The 26,650-nt window shown below is 42.6% G+C and overlaps 1 protein-coding gene across 1 annotated transcript in view; it reads right to left on the bottom strand.

The window, feature by feature from the left end:
- Positions 1-26,650, bottom strand: part of LOC127573848 (mastermind-like protein 2) — a 98,359-nt gene that overhangs the window by 36,668 nt on the left and 35,041 nt on the right. Inside the window, exon 2 of the mRNA XM_052022375.1 lies at positions 15,542-16,939. Coding sequence (XP_051878335.1) covers positions 15,542-16,939 — 1,398 coding nt within the window. The remainder of the gene's footprint in view (positions 1-15,541; positions 16,940-26,650) is intronic.

Raw genomic sequence — 26,650 nt, 5'->3', positions numbered from 1 at the left:
ATCCAGAGTTCAAGGACAGTTGAGGGGCTGGAGAAGATTGCAGAGATGGGGAAGACAATGTTCTCTGAGTGACAGGAAGAGATTTGCTTGAGGAACTCACCTAAAGCCTTGTTAAAAGATATGTTTATTAAGATGGCAGCTTCATGTTTATGTACGTACTGTTCCCAACAGCAGTGTTTGTGAAAGGAAATCCAGATGAGGACGTTGATTTAATCTTAGTGTTGTTTTTAAACTGTTGAATTGGCAGGTAGTAAGTGTTCGTACCATGACAATACAACCTCAAATCAATAACATGCACATCTAATGGAATAGGGAAGGGGACTGAAAATACCAGCTAAAAAGATTTAACACCATATTTCACACTTAATGCTTAGTCTTACAGTGGAGCACTGTGATTCAGTCGGCTGAGGGCCGGACTTGGGAGCAGTAAACTGCGGGTTTAAATACCAGAGGCATTCAGTCATCTTCCTCAGTGGCTAGGGCAAGAACTAAATTTTCTAATGTGGGAAGGGGTGGTGTGGGCAGAGCAAGAGAGCGCGTGTGCACTGTTTGCCAAGTGGTCACAAGCAGTTTTCAGAAACTCCCAGCCATCTGTAATACAAATGGAAATCAGTAGCACCTCATGTTAACCATCTGTTGGTGATGAGTCTCTCCCTCTTGCTCCCTCCTTATTCCTTGCTTGCTGTGATGACATTGCAAATATAATTGTTCAGTGATATAAAAATTAGTAATTCAAAAAAACTAAGCAGTAGGAATAATTCACTGAAAACCCTGGAGTCTTGGTAACAATAAAATCTCAGCTGAACCAGGAAGGATATTTCTTGTAAAAATTAATTACACTCCCCACATTTTACAAACCATACACTGGCTATACTTCAAGTGAGATTGCCCAACAGGGCATTTAACTGGTAATATCTTGAAACACTACATGAGGTACCTTGATCACTTTTTTTGTACTTTAGCCTGTTTCTAGTTAATATATAACTAGTCATCTTATTTAAAACTATATTTTCCCTCCAACCTGACAAGCAATGAAATATAATGTACAAAAATGCTAATCAGGCACAGATTAGATAATCAGCTGGCACTGAACCCTCTGAGTATTGGAGTAACACTGCACTGAATACATTTAGGTAAGGTTTTTAACTCCTGTTCCTCAAGGGGTTGCTTATATAGTTGAGATAATAAGATACACACAAGAAATATATTTTTAGTTCACAATTAGTCAACTGATATATGAAAATGAGCAGCAAAAGGCAGATAGGACAGAAGATTAAAGTGAAGTTGTGTGAATATTTAACAGAGTGCACCAATATTTTTCTACTTGGCCTTAGGAATTATAATATCAAGTTACCAATTGATTACACAAAATAATTAGGACCTTCCTTTAATTGTACGATAATTATTATACTGGGTCATCTTTCTTCACTACTGCAGCCAAACAACATATGATTCGTTCTTTTTTCAGTGAAGAGGAGCTTTAGCCTGTGACCTTTCCCCTTCTAAATCCCACCCCTGAAATCAAACAGTGAATGACTTTGAGAGTCATATGCAGACGGACTTGTAAACACACACACACAATGAATGGCTTCATAGTACAAGTAGGTCTAGTGATACTGTAATAAGAAAACATACAGCATGAATATGGTCAAGAATTCATGCCATTCACTACACTCAACATCGTCCTGTTTGGTGGGGAGGGAGGGAGGGGGAATGTCAGCTGTAACCAGGCATCAGTGCTTTGGAATCATTTAATGGCTACACACCAATTAGCTCAGCTCACTGACCCGCTGTCCCTATCCATCACATTAATTCGGCCTGGTGCCGCTCTTCCTCCGTCTGTCTGCTGCCTAGGATACGGGAAGGACCTGTCTCTCTGCCCACTCCATCTCTCACAACAGCACAGCCACAACTTCCACAGGAAAGAGGGTTTGTTTTTTCTGTTTTTTTTAAAAAGATCAGACTAGTAGTCAGATTCCTCCTCAGCCAGGGAAAGTGGAACATTTACCAAACAGCCAAATATCTGCGCAGCCTTTAAAAATGCATGGAAGGGTGAGGGAGAAGGGAACAGAGGGATGCGGAGAGAGGGTGGGATGAAGCAGCTAGTAGCTGGTGCATCGTCCTCTTGGGCTGAATGGCCTGTTTCCGTGCTGCAAGTTCAATGTGAACAATCAGCCACTGGACTGTGCTGTTGGCACTGTATTGCAATGGACTCAATGGATCGATTCAATACAAAGTGGACACAGCTTTAAATGGGAAAGTTGGCTGAAATTTTAGATTATCGGTCTTGACGGGTGGGGGTCCCCTCATTCAGTCTATACAACATCTGTGCCACTGGTAAGCATGTCAAAACACCCGTGTAAACTGCCTTGAATCAGATTTGTCTCATATAGAACATAGAACACTACAGCACAGTACAGGCCCTTTGGCCCACAATGTTGTGCCGACATTTTATCCTGCTCTAAGATCTATCTAACCCTTCCCGCCCACATAGCCCCCTATTTTGCTATCTTTCTAAACAAGGGCTATAAATGAGGGTTATAAACGAAGGCTCCAACAAACCTCAATGCTGTCCCCACCTCTCTAACATTGCATCTGAGCAAACACCTTCAAAAGGAATCTAGCAAACACGGAGTGCCTATTTATTAGCCCCAATAATAGAAATAACATATGCAGGTCCTCCCAGGTTATGAACGCCCAACTTCTCAGGAACAGAAACCTATTGTAACTTGGGGAGGACCCGTACCGAAACAGTCATCAACTGCTGCTGGAAGATCATCAACTCGGTGAAAGACGTTCTTTGGGCTGCCCAAAACTTGTTGGTCTTCCAGTGTAATGAGATGTCCGTAAGGGAAAGCTGCCGACTGGCACATTCCAAGCTGCAGGAATACGTGCTGAGGGACACACTGAAGCTTGGTGCAGCCACCACAAAGGAAAGGACCACAGTCGAGGCCCTACCATCACTGGACACTGAGAGGCTGGCTCCTATGTGACAGTCTCTCAAACACTTGATGAGTGCATTGTTTAAAGAGTGACATTGGTGCTTTGTAAACAGAATATATTGATTTGTTGGCATTATGAATGTATTAATTTGACGATGCTATGAATGTAAAGACAGACATGCACTGATTGTATTATATTTTCTGTATATATTTTTTATGAATATAGTTTATTTTTGAAATACAAAAAAATGACTGAAGATATTTCATTGACATTGCAGGCCTTCAATCAAACAGGCCCATACCAGTTTATGCCCTTACCAAACCTTCTCCCACCCAAATTCACCTAACCCTAACCTTCTATTCCTTTCTCGCTCATGTGTGCATCTCGCTTCCACTTAGATACAGGCCGCAAACTTCCTCTGAAAGCAAGAGTGTACCGAGAAGGACCCTTCAACCAGCTTCAAATCCCTGGAATCCAGCTGCAGCTGCTCACTGGTACTGCTTTCACTTCAAGTACAAATAGAGTAAGTCATCCTGGACAGCAAAGAGCCACAGCTTGAACCACCAGAGGCAGCAGTCCCACCTGACCATGCAATAGCCCCCTGTTCCACCTCAGAGCTGCATTTGCAAAATGAGTAGAAGCATCGAGACATATGAGCCTCTTAAACAAAAAGTGTGTCTACATTACTGTTAGTACAGTCCTACTGTCAGCTATTAGCAACATATTACACAGACGAAGAAGCACAATCAGGTTCTAACAGCCACATTAACTCATTTGATCTCACCCTATCAGAGATATTTCCGTTGTTCTACCCACCTCTTCCCTGCCTTCTCTGGTATTGAAAACTGATTTGTTTTCTCTCCTTCCTCAGTATAGTGAAGGGCAGTGGACCTGAAATGTTAACTCTGTTTCTCTTTCTACAGATGCTGCCTGACTGGTTGAGTGTTTCTTTTATTTTCTGTATGTATTTGTACAAAAAAAAAGTTGGATCAACACAATCAAAATATGGGCTTCCTTTCAGGACAGAAAGCTTTCCAACATTTCAAGCCACATATTAAAATACAGGGCTTCTTCATCATTGCCTTAGAAGCCCTGGCTGTGGCTTTGAAAACATTCATGGGATTACAGTGTCTTTTTGACAGTCTGGAGTTTGTAAAACTGCCAAATCAAAGGGAAAAAATAGTGTGGCTTTAAAAACCTACCATTGAATTGAAATAAATATAAAGTGACATTGGATTTTTAGCTGAAATAAAATTTAATTTTCAGGCCCAATCTCTCTGTGGTAAAAGGCACTGGGCAATAATTTTCCATTTTATAAGGTGAGTGTTTACACCATTATGGCACTAGACCTGTTAACCCAGACCTATTAATGCAGCTGCTCCCTCAGTGCTGAGGCTGTATCCAGACTGACACTGGGGCAGCACTGAGGGAGCAGCTGGGCCGATATTGGAGCAATGTCGAGGGAGCACCCAGACCGACATCAGAGCAGCATCGAGGAGACACCCAGGCTGGGGATGAGGGCACTAAGGGAGCAGCCAGGCCAACATCAGGGGCAGCGCTGAGGGAGACTTTGGGGCAGCATTGAAGGAGCAGTCAGGTTGATATTAGGGTGGCACTGAGGGAGCATCCAGAGCGATAATGGGGCAGCGCTGAGGGAGCAGCCGACCCAACATCGGGAAAGCATTGAGGGAGCGCCTTGTCCAACACTGGAGCAAAGTTGAGAGAGCATCCAGGCTGACATTGGGGCAGTGTTGAGGAACCAGCCACCTGACTCTAGGGCAGCATTGAGTGAACTCCTTGGCCAACATCAGGGTAGCACTGAGGGAGCAGGCTGTCCATCCTCGCCTTAACCTGCAGAAGTAATTACCTGGTACCTTCCATTCCCTCACGCGTCAGGTAACCGAGCTTTGACTGGAGTGTAGAATGGAGGGGTTATGAACTCAACATTAGGCACCGTTGAGAGAGGGGAAGCAGAGGGTGTGAATTTGGGAGGAGGCGGGGAAGATCTACTTGGGTAGAACAAGAAGGATCAATAATAAGGGAGCTGTCCTGTGGTTAAAGGTGGATAAATAGAGAGCTGGGAGATATCACGCTCTTTCACCTTAGCAAGTGTTTAAAGCTGCAGAACCTGGAAAAGGAGAAAGTAGTGGGGTGGTAATGGAAACATTTTGTACCCTTGGAACATCCACAAACACAAAACGGGGAACAATGTTTGTGTGTTTATTAGTAAAGCCAGCACAACCCAGGATTGACACATTTATTTATAGGACAGACACGAGTTGTTCTCCCAGGAACCTATCAGGCTCGTTAGATGTGACATGGAAAAAATATTAAAAGATGCTGTTAATGGGAGATAATTGTGCCATAGCATTTTGAGTTTAAGTTTGACCATACAAAATAAAACGCTGAGTTCTCCTCATTAGCTGGGACCCTAATAAAATTAGCCCTCTTAACCCTCCAATTTCGAGTTAAAAATCAGCCCTAGAAGATAAAATTGGAATGGAGGCTTTTAAAAAAATGTTAGAATACCCAGCTGCACAGTAAAATTAATCGCACTCAAATAGCATTCTTTCCACACTATTGTTTTCAACAGGGCCCCTCCTTTCAGGAAATGAATGCTTTCTGGAACTCTGCTGTGAACCTGTTCTTTCTGTTAAATGTTTCAAGAGGCTGTGATCTTGGCACAATGTTTCATGTTAAACTTTGCAAGATTAAAGCCCCCTCCAACAAGCCCAATTTAGTCAAATGAAGTCGCTGCAAAACTCTACAGGCAGTTCCACAGAAACGCTTACGCCATTGTTCCGCCGGTGGAACTGCACACAGAACACTTGTAAATACAAAAATATATTTAGGCAGATTCCTTCAGAGGTGGGGAAGTAAAGAGCAGGCGAACAAATTAACCATATGCCAGTCGGGGACTAGTCAGAATCAATTAATCTTGATTTATTTATTCTTTGCCTTCATCCTGCTAATAAATTTCTTCCAAACAGTTGCTTCTTGGGGAGCGTTTGATGGGGTCATTTTGAATTTTGGGTTGATTCAGAATGAACTGCGCATCTGCCAATGATGTAGTGTCGAATTATAGAGGTCTTTCTCGCAAGGAGAAACAAAGGAGTTTCTATGTGAATTTTGCACAGCTGCAGAGGATATCATCACTGCTTTCCACCGAGGGCGGATTCCGGGCCACAAGGGAGCAAGACCGCTCAGTATAAACGAGAAAGGAGGAGACTGCGTAATTCCAGTTTTAAATATTCTCTGCAGGGAATCGAGACACTGAATTGTGCTTCAGTTTACAGAGCCTGCACAGTGTTCTACCTATGACCAGCCATGAATGGTTTATCTGTACAGGATTAGCCAAACTGCCCTGCCACTTTGACCACATTTGATGCCCAGAATTCAATATAAGGTCCAGGCTCTGAGTGGGCACACCAGAATGTTTGGGTGGGGTGGTAGGGGGAGTCACAGCTGTAAACATCTGGAAAATGTTAAGAGGAGCAGAATTCATCATTGACATCAGTAAAACAGATTGCAAACCCGTTTAAAGAGGTGCTTATTTTTATCTGGGTAAGTACCAATTCTACACAACATGGATGATTTTCCTCTCAAAATTATTCCCCAGGCCCTTGGGTTTGATTTCGGAAACGTTTGCCTCAAATTTTGCTGCGCCTTGCCGACAGCATCTGCAGAACTAGCCAGCGTTTCCCCAGCGAAAGTGGCAACCAACCTCCTGCACAAAGCTGAATCTGCTCACAGGATTCAACACTGGATTAGACCTGGAACAGGAACCAGGAGACCATTCACTTCAGGGGTACAATCGTAGGCCTTCCAACTAAGGGAGGAATAAGTTACTTTTTCTTCAATTATTTGTGTCTTGCTTATTATTTAGATATCTTAAATGCATTTATATAATGTTTAAATATTTTCTGGTGTGAGAGACATTTAGAAACACAAATCCTTAACAGCTGACATAGCTGGTGGTCAGTTTCAGATCTGCTGTCAAATTCTTCCTGAGGAATTTTATGGCTGAGATCTGTTCTTGCCAACCCTTGCCACTCTCTTACATCACTCTAAGCCCCACAGCCACCTGGGGTTGGGACTGTCCATGGAGAGCTTCTGAAGGGACATTCAAGGTGCAATGGGGAAAGTGGGTGGTAAATGTGGGCCAGACTGGAGCCAACAACAAGCCCAATCATTGTTCCTTCACACACCACTGATGAGTCAAGTAAAACACAACTGGAAGATATTACAAGAAATCCAAGTAGATGTTTTCAAGTTTAAACTCCCTGCTGGGGATTATATTATGGGGGCTGCTGAGGTGGAGTTGTTTACAAATTCAGGCACAGTTTCTCTTGTTTTATTGTATAGCCTGTTATAAAAGCAGGGAAGGGAAACAGGCCAGCTAGCAAGGTCTACAATTTCTTTATGTGATTGGAAAGGGTAACTGCAAAGAACTGAGATTCAAAGAGACACCCTCTCATCCAGCACATATTTCTGTACAGGAACGGAATCCACTGATCCCACCTTCATGTTGACTCAGCCCCAATTAGCCCTACCAGTTGCAGCAACACTAATGCCCCCAGGCAGCCCATTGCCCCTAGTATCCCAGAGGATGACAGGAATTGATAACAGTGTTCTTAGCAAGGGAAAATAAGATCTGGCCAGCAAAACTAATGGTACATTCTGTGTGAATTAAACATTTCCATTTCAAAATGAAATACATATTGCTAACAATTTAGACAACAAGGTTTTGCAAACTGAACCAGCTCATACATGGAGTGTGCAAAATGACTTACCATCCCATTAAAAATAATTAAGTGCAGATCATTTATTGGAAATACTGTTTGACTAAAATATTATTTACTGGCACTGTATTGGCAGTTTCTCCACCAATCAGGAGACTGAATAGCAGTTAGCTACAACTGCAGCTACATTCCAGAATTCACCACTAAATTCTCTACGAAGGAGAGTCCCATAGGATTTGGGAAGAAATTCTATACCCCCCTTCCCCTCTACGAACAATACTGTGAGCTTTACTCTCACATACATAACCTGGGTTTCTAGTCAATCTTTACTGGCAGCCAGATTGTGCTGATCCATTCTATTTTCAATACGTACACCAAATAAATTTTGCTATTAGAGCAGAATTGAGTATCTTTGGCAATTAAGCAATTGCTGATATCAGGACATCAAAGCAAAATAAATATGAATAACGGGTTCACAATGTTTTTTGAAGAAGTGCAGGTTTTAGCTAGTGTATAGTGTTCATCGAACTAACAGCAAGAGACAAACTTCATATTGTAAGGGACACGGAGAAGGAAGTCATTCTGAAACCCTAGTGTTCAGCAAGGGCTTATTATCATAACAATTCTTTTACATTGCAGGCTAAAAACGGAGATTTCTTTCATTGATTTCTAGTAAACCACTAAAAAAGTACAACCCTGTCCATCTACTAATGAAAATTAGATCATACCACGCGACTTAATGAGGTGAAGTTGGGTCATTAAAAGCTGGAGTGATTGATATTTAAACTCTGATTCATCCTTACTGTTCTGGGTACACAAAGGTCCTACACAGTCTTATGAAACTGTGTCTGTTTTGCATCCTATTCACAAGCTGAGGTTACATGAGCAAGACCGAGTTCCTGTTTACAATAACCACCATTTCCCCACCCACCATCTCTGAATTTCTCCAAAAAGCCCAACTCCAGTTCTGAGTTCTTCTCCCATTAGCCGAAGGATGTCTCTGGGAAACTGAAAGTGAAGTTCTCGCTTTTTCACAGAAAGTTATTTTCATTCCAAGTACCAGTGATTTTTTAGATTGTGTAACAAAAAAGCCGCTTATTTCAATTTGCCTGCAGCCCGCTTCTGTCCTTTTGAGCGACACTTTCCATCTACAAAACCTCTCCCTTCTGTTCAATAAACAATCCAACTAAACAATTTTCTGCTGGCTAAAAGAAATGCATAAAAAGAAACTTTTGATTTGTATATTTAAGAGTTTGTCAGCTTGCATTTCACTTCACCTTGATGTGGCTTGCTTGCTGCATGTTACTATTGTCTTGCTTGAATATTTATGAGATGTTTTACAAAAATCAAATGACAGCTAATAACCTGGGATTTTGTCACTAGTGTCTAAAATTCCCACTCTCGTTTGGTTGCTTTTTAATGCATCTATTAAATTGCAACTATTGCAACCCATGTTTTTAGCTCACTCAAGCAGGGAGAACAGATGCCAAACACAGTTTTCTTCAGCGTCCTGCCCACTAAGCTAAATCAGGATTTCCGGATAGTGTGTCACAAGGATTAATGCAATAGGCACACTGGCATGGGCAGTACTTCAATCTGAATGACACAAAGGCCAATCGACTGAACACAATTAAGCTTTGCAATGCCTCTTCATAGAAAAATACTCTTGCAGAGCACTTTAAAATATGTTCGATTTGAAAAGATTTCCCCCATCACATTTTTGTCTTCCAATCAGTAAACACTCTGCTCTGCTAACAGTGGCTTCGCCATACTTACTTCCCACTCCGATCAGAGGGAGTGGGAGTGAGAGTGAGAGTGAGTGGATGATTGAGAGGGAGCGAAAGAAAGATTGTGCAAAAGACAGTGCGTGAGAGAGGGGGGAGTGGGAGTGTGTGAGAGTGAGTGAGTGACAGAGAACAGAAGAGGGAGGGAGAATGAGGAGAGAGAGAGCGGAAGAGAGTGTGTGAAAGAGAAAATGAGAGAAAATGAGAGCAGAAGAGAATGAGTGAGGGAGGGAACGTGAGAAAGGGAATGAGTGAGAAAACAGGAAAATGAATGGATAAAAAAACCCAGCAAAATCTAGGGTTAGGAGTGAGAGAGAGTGAGAGAAAGGGTGAGAGAGGGAGTAGGAGGCACTGAGAGAGATAGGGAGAGTGCATGGGAGAAAGGAAATAAGTGAGAGACGGAGCATAAAAGAGGCTGCAGAGGGCTGTAGACCCAGCCAGCTCCATCACAGGCACAACCCGCCCCACCATCGAGGACACTTTCAAGAGGCAGTGCCACATTCAAGACGATGGCATCCATCACTAAGCACCCTCACCGTCCAGGACGTGCCCTCTTCTCGTTACTACCATCGGGGAGGAGGTACAGGAGCCTGAAGACCCACACTCAACGTTTTAGAAACAGCTTCTCCCCCCTCCGCCATCAGATTTCTGAACGGTCCATGAACCAATGAACACTACCTCATTATTCCTCTTTTGCACTATTTGGTTTTGTAACTTGTAGCAATTTTTATGTCTCGCACTGTACTGCTGCCGCAAACCAACAAATTTCACGACACGTCAGTGATAATAAACCTGATTCTGAGTGAGAGCAGATAGTGAAGAAGGTATGAGGTGAGAGATGGGAAGTGTGCAAGGAAGTGAAAGAGTGAGTGACAGAATGAGAGGGTAAATAGAAAAAAGGAAAAGAGAAAAGAAGAGAAGAATCGATGAAAGAAAGGAAGGGGCAACAAAAAGAATGAAGTTGAAGACAGAAAAGTAAAGGAAATCTAAGATGATGGATGAGTGAATTGACATTTCTAACTTTCAATATGACTGCTGTTCTGTGACAGGCAGCAGGAGGCAGTGCAACATAGCAGGTTGAAGGATTGGCAGCTCCCTCACCAGCTCACCCCTCCATCACAATCGACCCCCACCACCCCCCCCGTCCCCGCCGATGCCGCCCCCTCCCTTCCCCCGATCGACCTTATGCTAGACACCCTACAAGATTACTTGGCCACGAGGAGCCACAAGTCACTGCGTTAGCTGCCATCAATATTTAGAAACTGACGCATTGCTGCAAAATAACTGGCTCCACATTACTCCCCCAGATTAGAATAAACCAAAGTTAGAATGTGCAACACTCACTTTTAATAGGATTTGAAGCTTTTGTTTTGCACCGGATTTTCCAACTGAGGGGCAGGATAGTGTAGCAGTTAGCGTGACGCTATTACAGGCCAGAGACCCAGGTTCAATTTCCGCCACTGTCTGTAAGGAGTTTGCATGTTCTCCCCGTGTCTGCGTGGGTTTCCTCCGGGTGTTCCGGTTTCCACCCACATTCCAAAGACGTACGGGTTAGGAAGTTGTGGGCATGCTATGTTGGCACCGGAAGCGTGGCGACACTTGCGGGCTGCCCCCCAGAACACTCTACGCAAAAGATTCATTTCACTGTGTGTTTCGATATACATGTGACTAATAAAGAAATCTTATATTATTCATTAAGCAAAACAGTGTGTATTTTAAAACCTTCCTTTGAAAAATGGGTAAACTCAAGGCTATTACTTAAGTCAAAAGGTTCAACAAAGTTTCCCCACTCTGCTGAGTGGCAGTCCTATTAATACAAATACATAGGATATAAGTGCAGTGCCTTGGGGCTGCTCTGCTATACACGAGAACCAACTAAATGACCACGAAGCGAGTCACTGTTAAAACATCAGTGAGAAAACAAGGAGCCAAACCTCTAGCTGACTGCACAGACAGCACTGATTCATCATCCTTTATTCACTTATTCAAAGGCACTCAATTAGCTGCAGGGGCTACTGCTCCAGTTCAGAAGCTGCATACACCCTCAAAAGCTCACAGTCTGGCATTATCATTGTCACAGGCCTTTGAAATCAAATCCGAAGGTTTTTCTCTCTGTCTCTCCCTCTCTGTGTCTGTCTATCCCTCTCTCTGCCTCCCCTCCCCCTCTCCCCAATATGTTTGAGGAGAGATCCACTCCATAGTTCAAATGTCCCAATTATAAAAATCAGGCTGGGGGGAGGAGAGGGGGAGAGGTGTGGGGTGGGGGGTGGTGTGGTGGGGGTGGGAAGGGTGGAGGACTTGAAATTCCTTTTTAATTCAAGCATTCTCAGCGCAGTTAGGCATTCCTTAAAAGCCTAGAAGGAAGCAAGAATATTTTGAACATAAGCTCACTAGTTCTACACTGGCAGACATCACAGTCTGTGCAGCTAAAAAAAAGAGCTCTTTATTACCTCACCGCTTTTTAAATGTGTAGGTTGAAACCTGGAGGCCAGATACTACTGGCACTACTCCGGTCACACGCATAACGAAAAGCACTTATACAGGCATATTTTTGTTAAAATAAAAACGCTCATCTTTCCATTCACAGAACTAACAAGAACACGCACACGAAAAAAAGTTTCAGGACCCTTACAGCAGCTGCTTGCTGTGTTTCCACCGCTTGCTATGTAGATCAGATTTCATGCCTTTTTGTTCTCTCTCCAGCTGGCTACCTTCCACATACCTTCGCCCTCAAAACTCTGCCTCACCATGAACTTTGACCTCTCTACTAGTATCATTCCCAAAAGGAAGCTTGCTGCCCTAGTGTTGAGCATAAGGGGGAGGGGGGGGGGGGGGGAGAAGGAAGTCACTGAACCCTTTACAGCCCACTTGCTTGGGATCCTCATTACACTTGGGAATAGCGTTTGGCCTTTCCATTCACTGTCGCTTATGGGAAACTGCATTTAATCTGCAGCACAAAGGTTAATTTTGTCATAGTGGGGAGACATTGACTTTAGTCAGAAAGTAGTGGGTGGGGCTGTAATTTATTCCCTTGTTTGTAATAAAAAGCTGACTCTTGGGCAGTAAAATAAAGACTGACATGTGGGTAGCACCTTCCCAGCTTTGAAGCATCCCAAAGTGCTTCTCAGTCAATGAATTAACCCTGAAGAGCAGTCAATTTTGTAACGCAGGGAACACTGTGCACAGCAAGCTCTCACTATCGGAAAAGTGTTGATGATCAGATGTTAACACAGGAAGAACAGACCATTTGGCCCATCAAGCCCATTCCTCCACTTCATTAGAACAGAGCTGATTTGTAGCCCAACAGCTAACAGCCTCTTACAGAACTCTAAATAGCCTTGATTTTCAAACATCTAACAACCACTTTTATGACCAATTTCAAACAGTATTTGGGGGTGCAGGCTGAGGGTGGAAGACAGAGGTGGGTAAAAGAAGCAGGGAAAGAGTTCTAGAGTTCCAAGCCCTGTGTCATAGAGTCATAGAGTAATACAGCATGGAAACAGGCCCTTTGGTCCAACTTGTCCATGTTGACCATGGTACCCACCAAGCTAGTCCCATTTGCCCACGTTTGGCCCATATCCCTCCAAACCCCTCCTATCCATGTTACTTCTCCAAATGTCTTTTGAATGTTGTTATTGTACCTGCCTCAACCACTTCTTCTGGCAGCTCGTTCCATATACGCACCACCCTCTGCATGAAGAAGTTGCCCCTCATGTTCTTTTTAAATCTTTCAGCTCTCACCTTAAACCTGTGCCCTCTAGTTTTTAGCTCCCCTTCCCTGGGAAGGGAACTATGTGCATTCACCCTATCTTTACCCCTCATGAGTCGATACACCTCTATAAGGTCACCCGTCAGTCTCCTACATTCCAAGTAATAAAGTCCTAGCTTGCCCAACCTCTCCCTGTAAGTCACGCCCTTGAGTCCTGGCAGCATCCCCATAAAACCTTCTCTGTACCCTTTCAAGTTTAATGCTGTCTTTCCAAAACTGTACACGATACCCCAAGTACAGTCTCACCAACTGTGCTTGAAGAACTTCCTGACATCACTCTAGAACAGAGACATAAGAACCTGCAGATGCCGGAATCTGGAGTAACGTACAAGATGCTGGAGGAACTCAGTGGGTCAGGCAGCATCTGTGGAGGGGAATGGACAGTTGATGTTCCGAGTCAAGATACTTGGTCCAGATGAAGGGTCTCGACCCGAAACGTTGACTGTCCATTTCCCTCCACAGATGCTGCCTGACCCACTGAGTTCCTCCAGCATCTTGTTTATCACTCTGGAACAGCTTGGCTCCACATTGAAACTGCCAGAGGGGTCGGTTTCTCTCCATCCACTGCACCAATTGTTTGGATCATTTTAAGCAAGGTAAATCGATCGCTGCTTTGCCTTCTATGTTCCAGGGAATGCAAACTCAGACTATCCATTCTGTCCTCATAACTTACCCTTTATACCTGGTGATGTTTAAGATGTGCATGTTGGCCAAGACACCAATCAGAATTCTCCTTGGAGATAGTATGTTGGGACATTTTTACATGCGCTCAAGCGTGGAGAGGGGCCTCAGTTTGAAAGTCTCATCTAAAAGGTAGCAGTCCCTTCAATACAGCACTGGAGCACCAGCCTGGATTAGGGGTGCAAGTGGGGCTAACCCCCACAGCGTCTGTTGTGGAGGTAAGAACACTCTGCCATGGCTGTAGGAGGGAACATCCAGCCAAATCCTTGCTATGATCGATATAGGCTCTTTGAGGCCATCTCACACACCAGAAAACTTCTTCAAGAGGCAAGTCTTTGTGAATTTCAGTTCAACAAAAAAACACTGCCTATTTTGTCTGGCATACTTCAAGCAACACTGTCTGCCGGTCAATTAAAGGGATACTGTCATCAGGGTTCCCAGATTAGCAAATCAGATTCCAAAACAGGACAGAGGCAGAGTTATTTGTGTAGATTTTTAACAGCATCCTCACACAGGCATACTGTTTAAACACATCAAAAGACTTACTGTTTGCTCGTTCCTTGAATAGTGTTGTCACTTCAGACTGCTCTAAGCCTTTATTATATGTTCTTCACCTCAATGAAATTAATTCTTTAAAAACACCAGAGCACACTAGTGCTTAGACGGCTGCAACCTCTGGTTGAAAGGAGTCCAAAAGGAGGTAACTGGCCTTGTGCAAGGCAGTGCCACATTAGGTGGGAAGAAATTTTCTGGAGCAAAGGAACAACTTCAATAGTTTCCTGTAAATCCATTTAATAAAAATGGATCTGCAGGAAGCTACTTAAATGGAACACCAGGAAGTCTGAGGTCTCAAGGGGGAGAAAAAACACTTGTTTTGAGATCTGGCAATGGCTCACCACAAGGTTCACACCTTTTGGCTGCTGGAAAAGAAAGGAAATTTCTTGTACCATGTGACTTCCAGAGCAGAAATTTGGATCAGAAATAACAATCACCTTTGTGGTCGACAGTAAAAGCACATCCCATGTTATTCATTACCTATGTACATGATTTTTCAATGAATACTGCATTTTCTATTAATTATTTTTTTATAAAATGCTCTAATTTTTCCAATCATATTTTAAAATGACTGCCATGTGTAAAGAATTACGCTTACATAGTGCCTTTCAGAATGCACCAAAGCAGTTTACAGACAGTAAAGTATTTTTGAAGTGCAGTCACTGACTTAAAGCAGCAAATCTGCTTGCTTCCACAACCTGAACTGTGATAACCTGTTCTAATGACAAGGAAGGAGGGATAACTATTGGCCAGGACTCTAGGGATAATTCTGATGCTCCTCTTTGAAATTGTTCCCTGGGATCTCTTACACACACCTAAGGGAGCTGACAAGGGCTTTATATTAAAATCTCATCCAAAAGACCACAGTTCAGCACTAACTCTGCACAGCATTGGAGTGTCAACCTCGGTTCTTATGCTCAACTCTCTGAAGTGGGGCTTCAAATGAAGTGCAGGGATTTGTCTTGTGTGCTAAAATATTTAGTGCACTATTCATCTTTTGATTGGTTATAAGACATACAAACACAATAACAGTTTACCCACAGCGTTTTATTCTGAAATCATCTTACCTGCGAATGTTGAATGTTGTTCTGCAGTCTCAGATGCTGCATCCTAAACTTGTTACGAAACTGCAGCTGCTGAGTGGAACCAGATTGTGGAGGTTGCTGCACGGTGGTGGGAGCCTGGTGCATGTAATGCACCACGGCGGGCTGGCTCTGTCCACCAGCTACCGAGGGCATCTTCTGTGCAGGAAGGTCAGGGTCAAAATGCGACAGTGGCTTGGTGTTGCTGAATGAAAGCTGCTCAGATGGCAGGCTGTTCTCATTCACAGGACCCTGGCTCAGGCTGGCTTGCTGTTGCGCCAACATGGCAATGCGGGCAGGCTGGCTGGAGGGCACCTTATTGTACAGGTAGCTCTGCATTGAGCTGGCAGGGTTGCTGGAGGGAGGAATACTGGGCAGGATGGCATTGGGGGGGCTAAATGGCTGCTGGTGCAGGGAGGGGCTGGGGAGCTTATCCGGTTGGTAGGGCGGAGAAGGTCCAGAGGAGGGAACCGGAGGCCAGTTTGCCGTCTGCCCCTGCTGCGGGTGAGACTGTTGCGAGACAGAGCGCTGGTGCTGGCTGGCTGCGATCTTCTTCAGCTGCTGCGCGTGCGACAACTCATGCCAATTGGTTCCAACTCGATTGGCATTGGTCCCAGACAGCAGCGATGGCTGGCTCTGGCTTGGACCCTGGTTCTGAGACGCCGAGGACATTGGCAATGGCATTGGATTGGGCGGAGCTGACAACGGGTACGACGCACCAGCAGAGGGTGGCCTCCTCTGAGGAGAACCCCCAGATGCCTGATTGTAATTGGGAGAAAATTCTCGGTTGGGTATGGGGTTCTCCAAGTGCGAGGCAGCTTGCGGAGATGACTTCCGAGTCGTGCTCTGACTTGTCTGCACGAGGCCCAGGTTCAGGGGGTCACTCCTGGTGCTCAAAATGTCAAGTTCGTTTAATGGAGAATTCGGTATATTTGTCAATTCCTCCAACAGATCCACCAAGTCGGGGTCCATGGTTATATTGTTAGCTGCTTTGGAGTCATAAAACATGTTGTGTCCATCGCCGACGTTTGGTTTCATCTCTGCGTTGGACGTCACGGCAAACTGTGAGCTGATGTCACCACCATTTGCTTGGTTACCACCCAGGAGTCCCGTGCTGGTACCTGGAGTTACACAGCCCAAAGATGACCCCATGGATGCAGAATTCTGCAAGGCCTGGCCACGGTGGACAATCGGCAGCGAGGAGTTGTGCACATCTGTACGAAGGACACTGGACGTGTCACCCTGACCCATAGGAAGACTGACGTCATCCAGGCAGATCCTCTTAACCTCGCCTGAGAATGCGCCATCAGAAAGTTCACTGATTTTGTCATGATTGGCAGGTGATCCACTGCTTTCCAACTTTCTCTTTATAGATCCTTGCAGCTGAAAATAGAAGAGAATAGCATTGAGGATAGGACTGCTTTGAAAGATAATAATTGAACAACATTCGAATTAACAATCAATCCCTCACAGCGCAGCTCCAGTAATAACCCAAAGACCAATCTCCTCACAGGATTCATTCTTCTCACAAGTTAAGGGTTTTATAAGTGCGTGCATATACAATAGTTTTAATTCAGCAATCTGCTGAACATTTCTTGCAGTGAGGGACCATCCTTTATGCATGCAATAAATAGATTCAACTACAAAGCACAGGTCCTTTACTTTGAGTCAAAGTACAGATCCATTAAATGATTTGCACCCGGTGACTTGAAATTAAGTACTCCTTCAAAAACAGAACTAATTGGTATTAAAATGGGTCATATTTAACTTAACCTCAAAATCAAAGTCAATTATTGGCAAGAAACCAAGTCAATACATTACTGATAAAGTGGATAACAAGGGAAACAGCACCAAGAGACTGCATGTTGCAGACCGAGTTGTTAGCACATGTTAGAGTTGCCATCGCAAGGACCATCCTATCTTTTAAAGGGAAGACTAGATCATCTCTTTTGGAGGAAGATGCAAATGTAGTGTGGGCCAATGGGGTTAGTGTTGGGTTGCTCTAAGGAAGACTGGCTCAGACCCAATTATCTGAATGACTACCATGTCCGCTGTGAGCTTCAATAGTAATTAGAAAGACACCTTCAGCAATACGAGGCTTTATTTCCTTGACCAGTGTAATGTCAGTGTACAGGGGATCCCCAGGATACAGAAGACCTGGCTTGCGAAAATCTGACATTACGCAAATTCTCCCGGACCCTGCTCTCAGGTTTGGCGTCTGAATCTCTTCAGCAGGAAACAATGCAGAGATCACCCACAGAAAAAGCCAATGCCTCCTCTAATCTCTCCTTCAGGTAAGATCAAACATTACGAACCCCAAGTCACCCCTCATTAGCGCACACTTTCTTTTATTAAACTGCCGATAGCTTTCTCACGGATTAGTAGATCAGCTCCCCCATCACTCCACCCGGGCTGTCTTCAGACAAGCATTCTCACAGGTCACCTACATCTATCACTTACACTGACCTTCCCCAGTCTCCTCTTTGCAAATCAGTCCCCATGAGCTATCAAGGCTAAAGATTTCACATTACAATTCTGGGGGAAATTGTTCACTTGTGACTTACGGAAAATTCAGTTTATGGACAGTTGCTGGGAACGGAACCCTTCGATAATCTGGGGACCCCCTGCATATCATCTCAATCCAGAGTTACAGCTCACTGTGACCTTAGAGGAGAGTGACCCTCACTAGGAGGAACACATTTTCCAGCCATATCCAATTTACACCATGGAAACTTAGCCAAAGCTGTTTCTCACCAATGCCAAGTTAATAATTAGTGTCTTGTGCTTGTCCTTGTGAACAACTACTTTGATAGCCTCATGTTTCATGTAACCACTGGCAAAAGTGAATTGTGAAGCATAAATGAAGCATTCATATAGAGAGACAAAGTGTTATTTTCCCCTCTGGTCTCATTATCTCCCCCACTTGTGCTCCATCTTCAATTCACATGGGAAAGGTAACCAGCAGGGTCATTGATCTGTAACATTAACTCTGTTTCTCTCTCTATTGATGCTGCCCGACCTGCTGAGAATTTCCAGAACTTTCTGGTTTTATTTCAGATTTCCAACATCTGCAGTTTTTTGCTTTCTAATCACTCGCTTCATTCTGTGCTGCCACGTTCTATCTTTAGCACAGAAAAACACATTAAGTCTCTGAACCAGTTGCTCACCGTCAAGATTAGTTCAATTTACCTCTAAGAAAAGCCCTGATCAGCTCTCAACTGGATCTCCACCCCTTCCATTCAGGAGTGCCTCACTGTTGCTTGGCAACTCCCAAAGTTACCTGGCAAAGGTTAGGACCCCACAGTGAAGAAACTTGCACGACTACAAGGGCTGGCATTTTGCTACATGGAGTACTCTGGAGTATAAACATCTGATTTGAATATCTATTTTAATGTTCAGCTGCAGTTTAAATCCAAACCCGTCACAACAGTCCTCTAAACTGTTCCTGATAGCAGTTTCATTTAAAGAAACTTCCCTGTGAATGAAAGCCACTCTCCAGACTATAGTACTTCAAGCCCAAATAATTTTTTTTCTTATGAACTTAAATACCAAGATTCTATGTGCTATGTGATGCTATGTGCCTGTGATGCTGCTGCAAGTAAGATTTTCATTGCACCTGTACATACATGCACTTGGGATGACAATAAACTTGACTTTGACTTCTCTAGATCCTTTTCGTAAATATGGAGAACAGAACACTGCAGATTATGGAAATTATGTTTATTAAAGAATAAGACTGTACAAATATTGTGCTTTTACTAATGAAGATTTCAAGTTTTAGGGCTGAGATGAACACTGCATTTTCTCATTGAACTAGCCAGTACTTAGAAAGAGGAATTAAAATAATGCCATTGACTCTGCCCCCAAGAAATGGGTAGACCAAACATATGAAGCCAGCTAATACACATTAGAGAGAGCATTTTATAAGTGCTCCTGTCATTATGAGAGCAATGTAGTTTCTTTTTATATTTCCCCCACACTTTCCCCTCCCTGATACTGCTGTTTCTAAGCGGAGGGGAAAAGCTTTTTTCAGGCCTCTCAATAACACTGTGCAACCAGCTGCCAGAACTTGTACAGTACAAAAGTGACAAGGGACCATACCCACTAATAAACAATCCCTCCCTGTGGTTTTGCACTCATATTTCGTCCTTTCCCAGCCAAGGCTGAAAACTCATCACAAGGAAAATCCTCATCGTAGTTTAATAAACTGATCACAAAGGAGACAAATGAATCTGTTCATCTTCATTCATCCATCCCAATATTTTTCTGATTGTTGCAAACAATTGTTCTTCGAATCCCTCCACCTCTCTACCTAGAATCTTAACCCATTGCTTTGATCAGCTTTTGCATAAAGAACAATTTCCTGATATTCTTGTTTATTGTTTGCACTTATCCTTCCCTAGTTTCCACCCTCACAGTTGAAGCTAAAGAAATACTTCAGAGGAACGTTTTGATATCATAAGCAACATTCTACACTCCCAACACATCCTGTCCCACCTCTTTATGCTAGCTGTCTCCCCTTTATGCTCTCAGTCCTGATGCAGGGTCTCGACCCAAAACATCAATCGGCCCTTTGCCTCCACAGGTGCTACTTGATCCGCTGAGTTCTTCCAGCGTTTTTTTTTGCTCCAGATTCCAGCATCTGCAATCTCTTGTGCCATCGCTTCTCAGATGCCACCTTTCTTTGGCATAAAACCATCTCTTCAGCCATCCCCACACTTCACACCCATGTTACTAGGTACTAACCTTGAAGCTCTTTCCTACATCACTGCCAGCACTCAAATCTCCCTCTTAATTCTTAGCGACCAGGTTGTGTTGCAGTATCCAAGATACTGTCCAAGCAAAGCACAAAAACTTTGACCGTTATCTGCTCTCACTTCAAGTGGATTGGATATCAGGAAAAATCTGGGATGTGGGACTAAGAGCTGGCTCTTTCAAAGAACTGGCAGCGGCACGGTGGCCCCAAAGGCCTGTTATAAAATTCTATCTTATTTGCGCTGTTAATTATTGTTTGCATTGTTTTTGCATGTTTACTGATGTTCACCACCAGCTCTATTCTTCATCAATCATGAAGAAGTTTTCACCAAAAATACATTTTCTTTCTCTCTCCTCATGATTAGTACTTTCTAACTATCTTGGATTTTGGAAATTTTAGTTGAGCCACAGCAGTTTATGGTGGAAGGGGTTGGAATAGGGAAAAGTTCTCCACTACTCCACTCTTGCAGCCTGTTAATAACATTTGTTACACATAGGTTTGCTGGCCATTTTCTTTCAGAATAGCCCAGTCTAGAAATGAGATAACCTGGCATGGTGAGTAATTGCTTACAAGATACATTTTAAAAGACCTCTTCCCTGTTCTTATCCCTACCAGAGGAGAAAAGAGGAGGACAAAACCTGTGAGATTCCCTTAGATCCAGTCACAATCTCCTGATGTGATTTCTCTTCACACTTTACTCAAACTGGGGAAACAATGTACAAACAGCACAAAGTCAGTCTGGCTCGATCAACCAGTCTACCAGACTAGCGAGTCAGCTATCTGGTATGCAGTGTGGGGTTGGTTGGTGTGCACTTCACGTGGCCTGCTAGTTTTGTCTGCTGAAGTTTCTTCTTTGGATAAGAAGCATCGGCTGTGGCAACCGATCACTGAACATTTTTTTAATAAAAGCAATCAAAGGATGCTTATTGCACGGCACTTAGCCCTAGCCCATAGCAGAAAGTCTGACACATGTGTATAGAATTAACATAACAAACGTTACAGAGACTAGGTCAAACTGAAGTCTTGTCAGCAAGGGAAAGCAAGGTTCCATCCGACATACAATTCTTGCTTCCAAAAAGTCTGCATTCACTTGTTGTAGATGTTACTACAGCAACCAAATGCTCTCTCCACCAGCTTTTTTTTTGAAGTGTTAAACACCCTCATCTTTTGGTGATTGCAACAAACTCGACAAATTCTTGGCTGCATTTATACTTTCACTACTTGGACCAGAACTGAGCAGCACACTAGCTTTTGTGAAGTTCCATAGAACTGTTATTTTAATCACACTAAAAATGTAATTGTCTGGTTTCAATGAAACCATCATTCTCTGTTTCACCTAGAGATGAGATGCAAATGAGTTATCCCCATCTTATTCTCAATACATTCTCTTTAGTCAAACTGAGCAAATCAATCATGATATCTCAATCATATCAATGCCTTTAGATTAAGTTGCCTAACATCGTTTGATTTTACTTTAACAAGATTATATGGTACATATTTCCTTTGGCTGCTTCATTTTAAACCTATTTGAGAGCCTCTGGGACCATTTTAAACATATACTTTTGATTTTAAGCATTTGCTTCAAAGTTCTTCCAATTTTTTTAATGGTTAAGTGTTGACTACATTAGCCTCAAACTTACTTTGTGTGGCAGGAAGAAGACCGAGATATTACATAATCAATAAGGGAACAAAAAAAGCACCTATGAAAAATAAATTGCTGCCACAAAGCAAGAGCGACCATTTCCTCCATGAAATGTGAGTAAAGTCTATTCTATGGGTGCATGTTTTTCGCATGCTTAAGCATTTGACCTCTGTACCACTGCTGAAGGATTGCCCTGTCAGTCACTGGTGGCTGCTCTCTCAAGCTCACTCCACCTGAAGGCCTCTTCTCTGGGGCTCCTTCCTTGGACTGTTCACTCTGGCCACATGAGACTGTAGATACAGTTGTGAAACACTCTGCTTCCGTCAGTATAGTGGCTCAATAGAAATATAAATAATTTTGATTACTAATGGGCCACTCTACTGAAGGAAGCACCTTCCTGCATGTCTCTGTGGTAACTTGGGTAAATTGGTTCATTATTGTCACACATACTGAGGTACAGTGAAAAACTTGTTTTGCATGCCGTCTATACAGATCATTCCATTACAACAGAGCATTGAGGTAGTACAAGGGGAAACAATAACAGAATGCAGAATAAAGTGTTACAGAGAAAGTGCAGTGCAGGTAGACAATAAGATGCAAGACCATAATGAGGTAGATTGTGAAGTCAAGTACCCATCTATCATACTAGGAGACCATTCAAAGCTCTTATAACAGTAGGATAGATGCTGATGCTGATAGATGTATGTGCTTTCAGGCTTTTGTATCTCCTGCCAATGGAGGATAGAGAATGTCCGGGGTGAATGTTGCCTAGGAGAAGATTAAATCCTTAAAATTGGCAATGCTCTTACGTTATGGCTAAATTGGTAGGACTCTTGCCTTCAGAATCAGGAGCATACAAATTCAAGTCCCACACCTGAGGTTAATACTTAGGCCCACGTTACAGTAGTGCAACAGTAGAGAGAGTGATGTTAAACTGACTCCCTGACTGCTTTCTCAGATATTTGCAAAAGAGCTCAAAGTGCAAATTTTGAAGAGCAGGGGATTTCTCAATAACCTGGCTAATTTGATCCCTCAAACAGAGTCAGTATTCAACTGGCTGACACATTACTGTCTCTGGGACTTTCCTGTGCACAAATTGGCTTCCAGGATCCATACACTGCATCAGTGATTACTCTGGGTTCTATGGAATATCCTGCCACCTTTATAAATGCAAGTTCAGTCTATTTCTTTTCTAAAATGCAACTACTTTAAGCAAAGACTGGAATCAACAAATAAATGACATAGTGGTAATTAACTTGGAAATAATTATCTTACATTTATGCAGGTAGTCACAGCCCAATTAATTGGAGATATACCTAGGTTTAATGTGGCAAAATGATATTTCAACACAGCAAGGTCACAAATACCAATGAAATAAAACACAAGGTAATTTTTTATTGGTGAGGTTGGTTGAGGCACAGATTTTTTACTGGGGCACCAGCAATATTCAACCTGCTCTTTCTCCAGGGGCGTGTGACATCCATTTGAACATCTTATCCAAAATGCAGCAGCCCCGAGCAATGCAACATTTTCTCAGTGGTGTTGTGAAGTGTCATCTTGGATTACACACTTACAAACTGGAGTAGGGCTTGAACCAATGACCTTCTAACATGGTGGGAACACAAGCCAAGCCAACATAAATTAAACCATTGCCTCTATAAGCAATGCAACTCATTTCTGTCTGCAGGTTTGAGCATTATTTCCAATGACCTCAATAGATTATTTTTCCTGATCTATATTCCCCAGCTAAACATATGACATTGTATCTACTAAGAAATTTAAAATCACAACACACCGAGTGGTGTTGAAGCGTGTCTTTTTTAAACGTTACAAATTCAACTACTTGCTGGCATAATTTTATTCATATTCTTTGAGCCCCTGTCAAGTGATTGTATCCATCAGGACTAGAAAATGCGACACTTTCACTGTTTGTGGGAGTATCTATTAATTAAACAATAAAGAAACCAGATGTTAATGGAAAGTTACATGTTCCCCCGCTTTTCCTGTTGAAACTTCTTCGTCATAAAACATATGATAACACATCCAAAGCAGACTTTCCAATTAAAAGCAAATGCTTTCCATGATACTGCACTGCTTTAGGGAATAAAAAACAAACCTGTGCACAGCAACATGACACTAATCATAGCAACATCAGCACCTACATACATTTATGAATATTAGATAGCATCACATACTCCCTTGGTTAAAAACTGAATGGCCAAGTCTCGGGATGGTCAGTTAATTTCTATCACTCATTAGCTTTCTCAGCTGTCTACAAAACCACACGATTTCATTAAAGCTCTGCCATTACTGTTCATGTAAATTGACTTTTGGCAAATTAACGTGGGGCTCAGAAACTGTTCCACAGGTCAAACCCGTTCAAACCTTCTGACTGAAGGAATGTGCAGGAAACAGGATTGACCTCTTCTTTTTCAGTTGGAGAGACTATGTATTAAAATAACATTAGTGATGGAAGATCAGCAAACAGGGCCTAGATTCTACAAATTGTATCTTGATAAACTGTGAAAGAGATCAAACTCCCAAAGTTCTTTCCAGTTTTAGTTTAATGTGAGGTTTAGTCACTGGTTTTTGCCTGCATAAATGATAAGATAGATCTAAGATCAGATCTATTAACTGGAGGAAAGCTTTGTTACAGGACTGGTCACAGAGATTTTTCATCATTCCATCTCTGTTGATGAAAAGGAATCAAGAACTACGCAAACTGTGGAAATTGTCTGGGAACACGGGATCCTCTTATTTTTAAGTCTGAAGCTAATGCCATATAGAGATCATGAAACAAGCTCACAAGTTCAGTGTAGATGGATTGATTGATCATCTCAATCCTGGGCGAACACAAGGAAGAGTATCATTTTATGTTGGATGGATGGATAAGTAGACCGATTAAGGTCAGGACTTGTTAAGTGTTGACAGGTGACACTTGAGTGTGCAAACACTTCCTCCCCTCAATCAGCTCTCTAATCACATCTGATTTCTGGCAGTCATACAGTATAGATACAAATCAATTCATGAAATAAAATGTGTGTATTGTTTTATAGTAGGCCACCAAGTATAGAACTCCCTAGTATCCAGTTTAGGAATAATATTCCCTGGTAAACATATGCTGCAACTTACCATTGTGGTCTCATTATTTATCATCAAAGGTGCAAATGATTACTAAAATAATTTTTTTCTGCTGATTGCTGTTGCAATTTGCTCTTGCAATTTTAAAAGACAGGAAATTTCAGTGTGTGCAGTTTAGGAAAATGAAGAGGTACTAACCATAAGCTCTTGACTCCCTTTTTCAAGCATTAGTCTGGACTGTTCCACATATCTCCGAATTGCCTGTAATGACTAGTGTGTACCATACCAGAGCTTTCAAATTGTGTGATATGGGAAGATTATCTCATCTAAAGTTCTTGGAACATCTGGTGCTTCACAAGAGAACTATAAAGTAAATCACAAAGCACCCAAAGTCCCCAAACATTAAGCAGGTCATTAATCTATTATTAGTGCACGTTAAAACGTGCCACAGGAATAAATAAATAAGTAATTGGAGTCCAATTCAAAGTCAATATTTGATTTACCTTCACTGGAGTTTTGCTTTTATGCAGTTTTTTTTAAATGTTAAAGCTTTACTGTAATCAACCTTTGTTTAAAACCACAAATAACAGTGATGCATTGAGTATCCTGCAAGGCACTGTATATGCCAGATTGTGATTGGGAACCCTTAGTTTTTTTCCCGCCCTCAGTTAACTGTGCTGTTCCAAACAGCGGTGAATTGTGTCCTGGCTTACAATCCACTTAAAAATTCATTAGATTTTTTTCCCCCACTCACCACATTTTATTTGCAGAGAGCCTTGTAAACAAATTTACATGTCAGCGAGCCTGGTTAACCCAGACCTTCACCCAGACCTAATCTGGCAGATTGAACAGGCAATGTCAAGTGGCTTCAAGGAACCTTTCAAATCTATTTCATCTGTGGTTGAGTTCAGCCAGCCAATTGGGGGCCCAAGTCTTGATCTGCATCACTGAATGCTCTAGAGTACCCATTATGAATATATAGGATTTATTGAAGAATGATTATTGCACTTGAAAGCATTAAACATGGGATTTGTAATTTGCCCATTTGCCCAATAACCCAGACCTTCACTTCTCACAATGTTGGATCTATGAGATACTTCCTTATCTGTCTGCCAGCAAGAGGTGTAGCACACTAAGGTGGGATGGTAGTTTATGGTTTCTTACCTTATTGAGGCCTTAACTTAACCAATAAAGTACACCTTTCGTTAGCTGCACTGAGGAACACAGAGGGCTGTTGATATTATTGGCAGCATGATACACATCCTTATTCCTCTACTTTCTGGGATGGCTCCCATATAAATTAACAGGCCCCTCAAGCCTGTTCTGGCAGTCAATAATTATCAAGCCTGGTCCTATAACTCAAGTTCATTCACACATCAACCAATTCCTCTGGTGATCTAAAAGTCAATCCAACTTAACCTTGAATATACTCAACAAATGAGCATCCACAGCCTCTGCATAAATAAATTTCTCCAAATCTCTGACCTAAATGGATGACTCCCTTATCCTGGGATCATGTCCCCTTATTTTAGACATCGCACCCAGTGGAAATCACCTCTGCATTTTCTCCATCAATCCCTCGCAGAATTTAGTATGTCTCAGGAAAATGCTTTCA

The sequence above is a fragment of the Pristis pectinata genome, chromosome 8 (assembly GCF_009764475.1).
Source record: "Pristis pectinata isolate sPriPec2 chromosome 8, sPriPec2.1.pri, whole genome shotgun sequence".
Lineage (NCBI taxonomy): Eukaryota > Metazoa > Chordata > Chondrichthyes > Rhinopristiformes > Pristidae > Pristis > Pristis pectinata.
The sequence above is the reverse complement of the archived record's forward strand: the minus strand, read 5'-3'. Positions and strand labels throughout refer to the sequence as shown.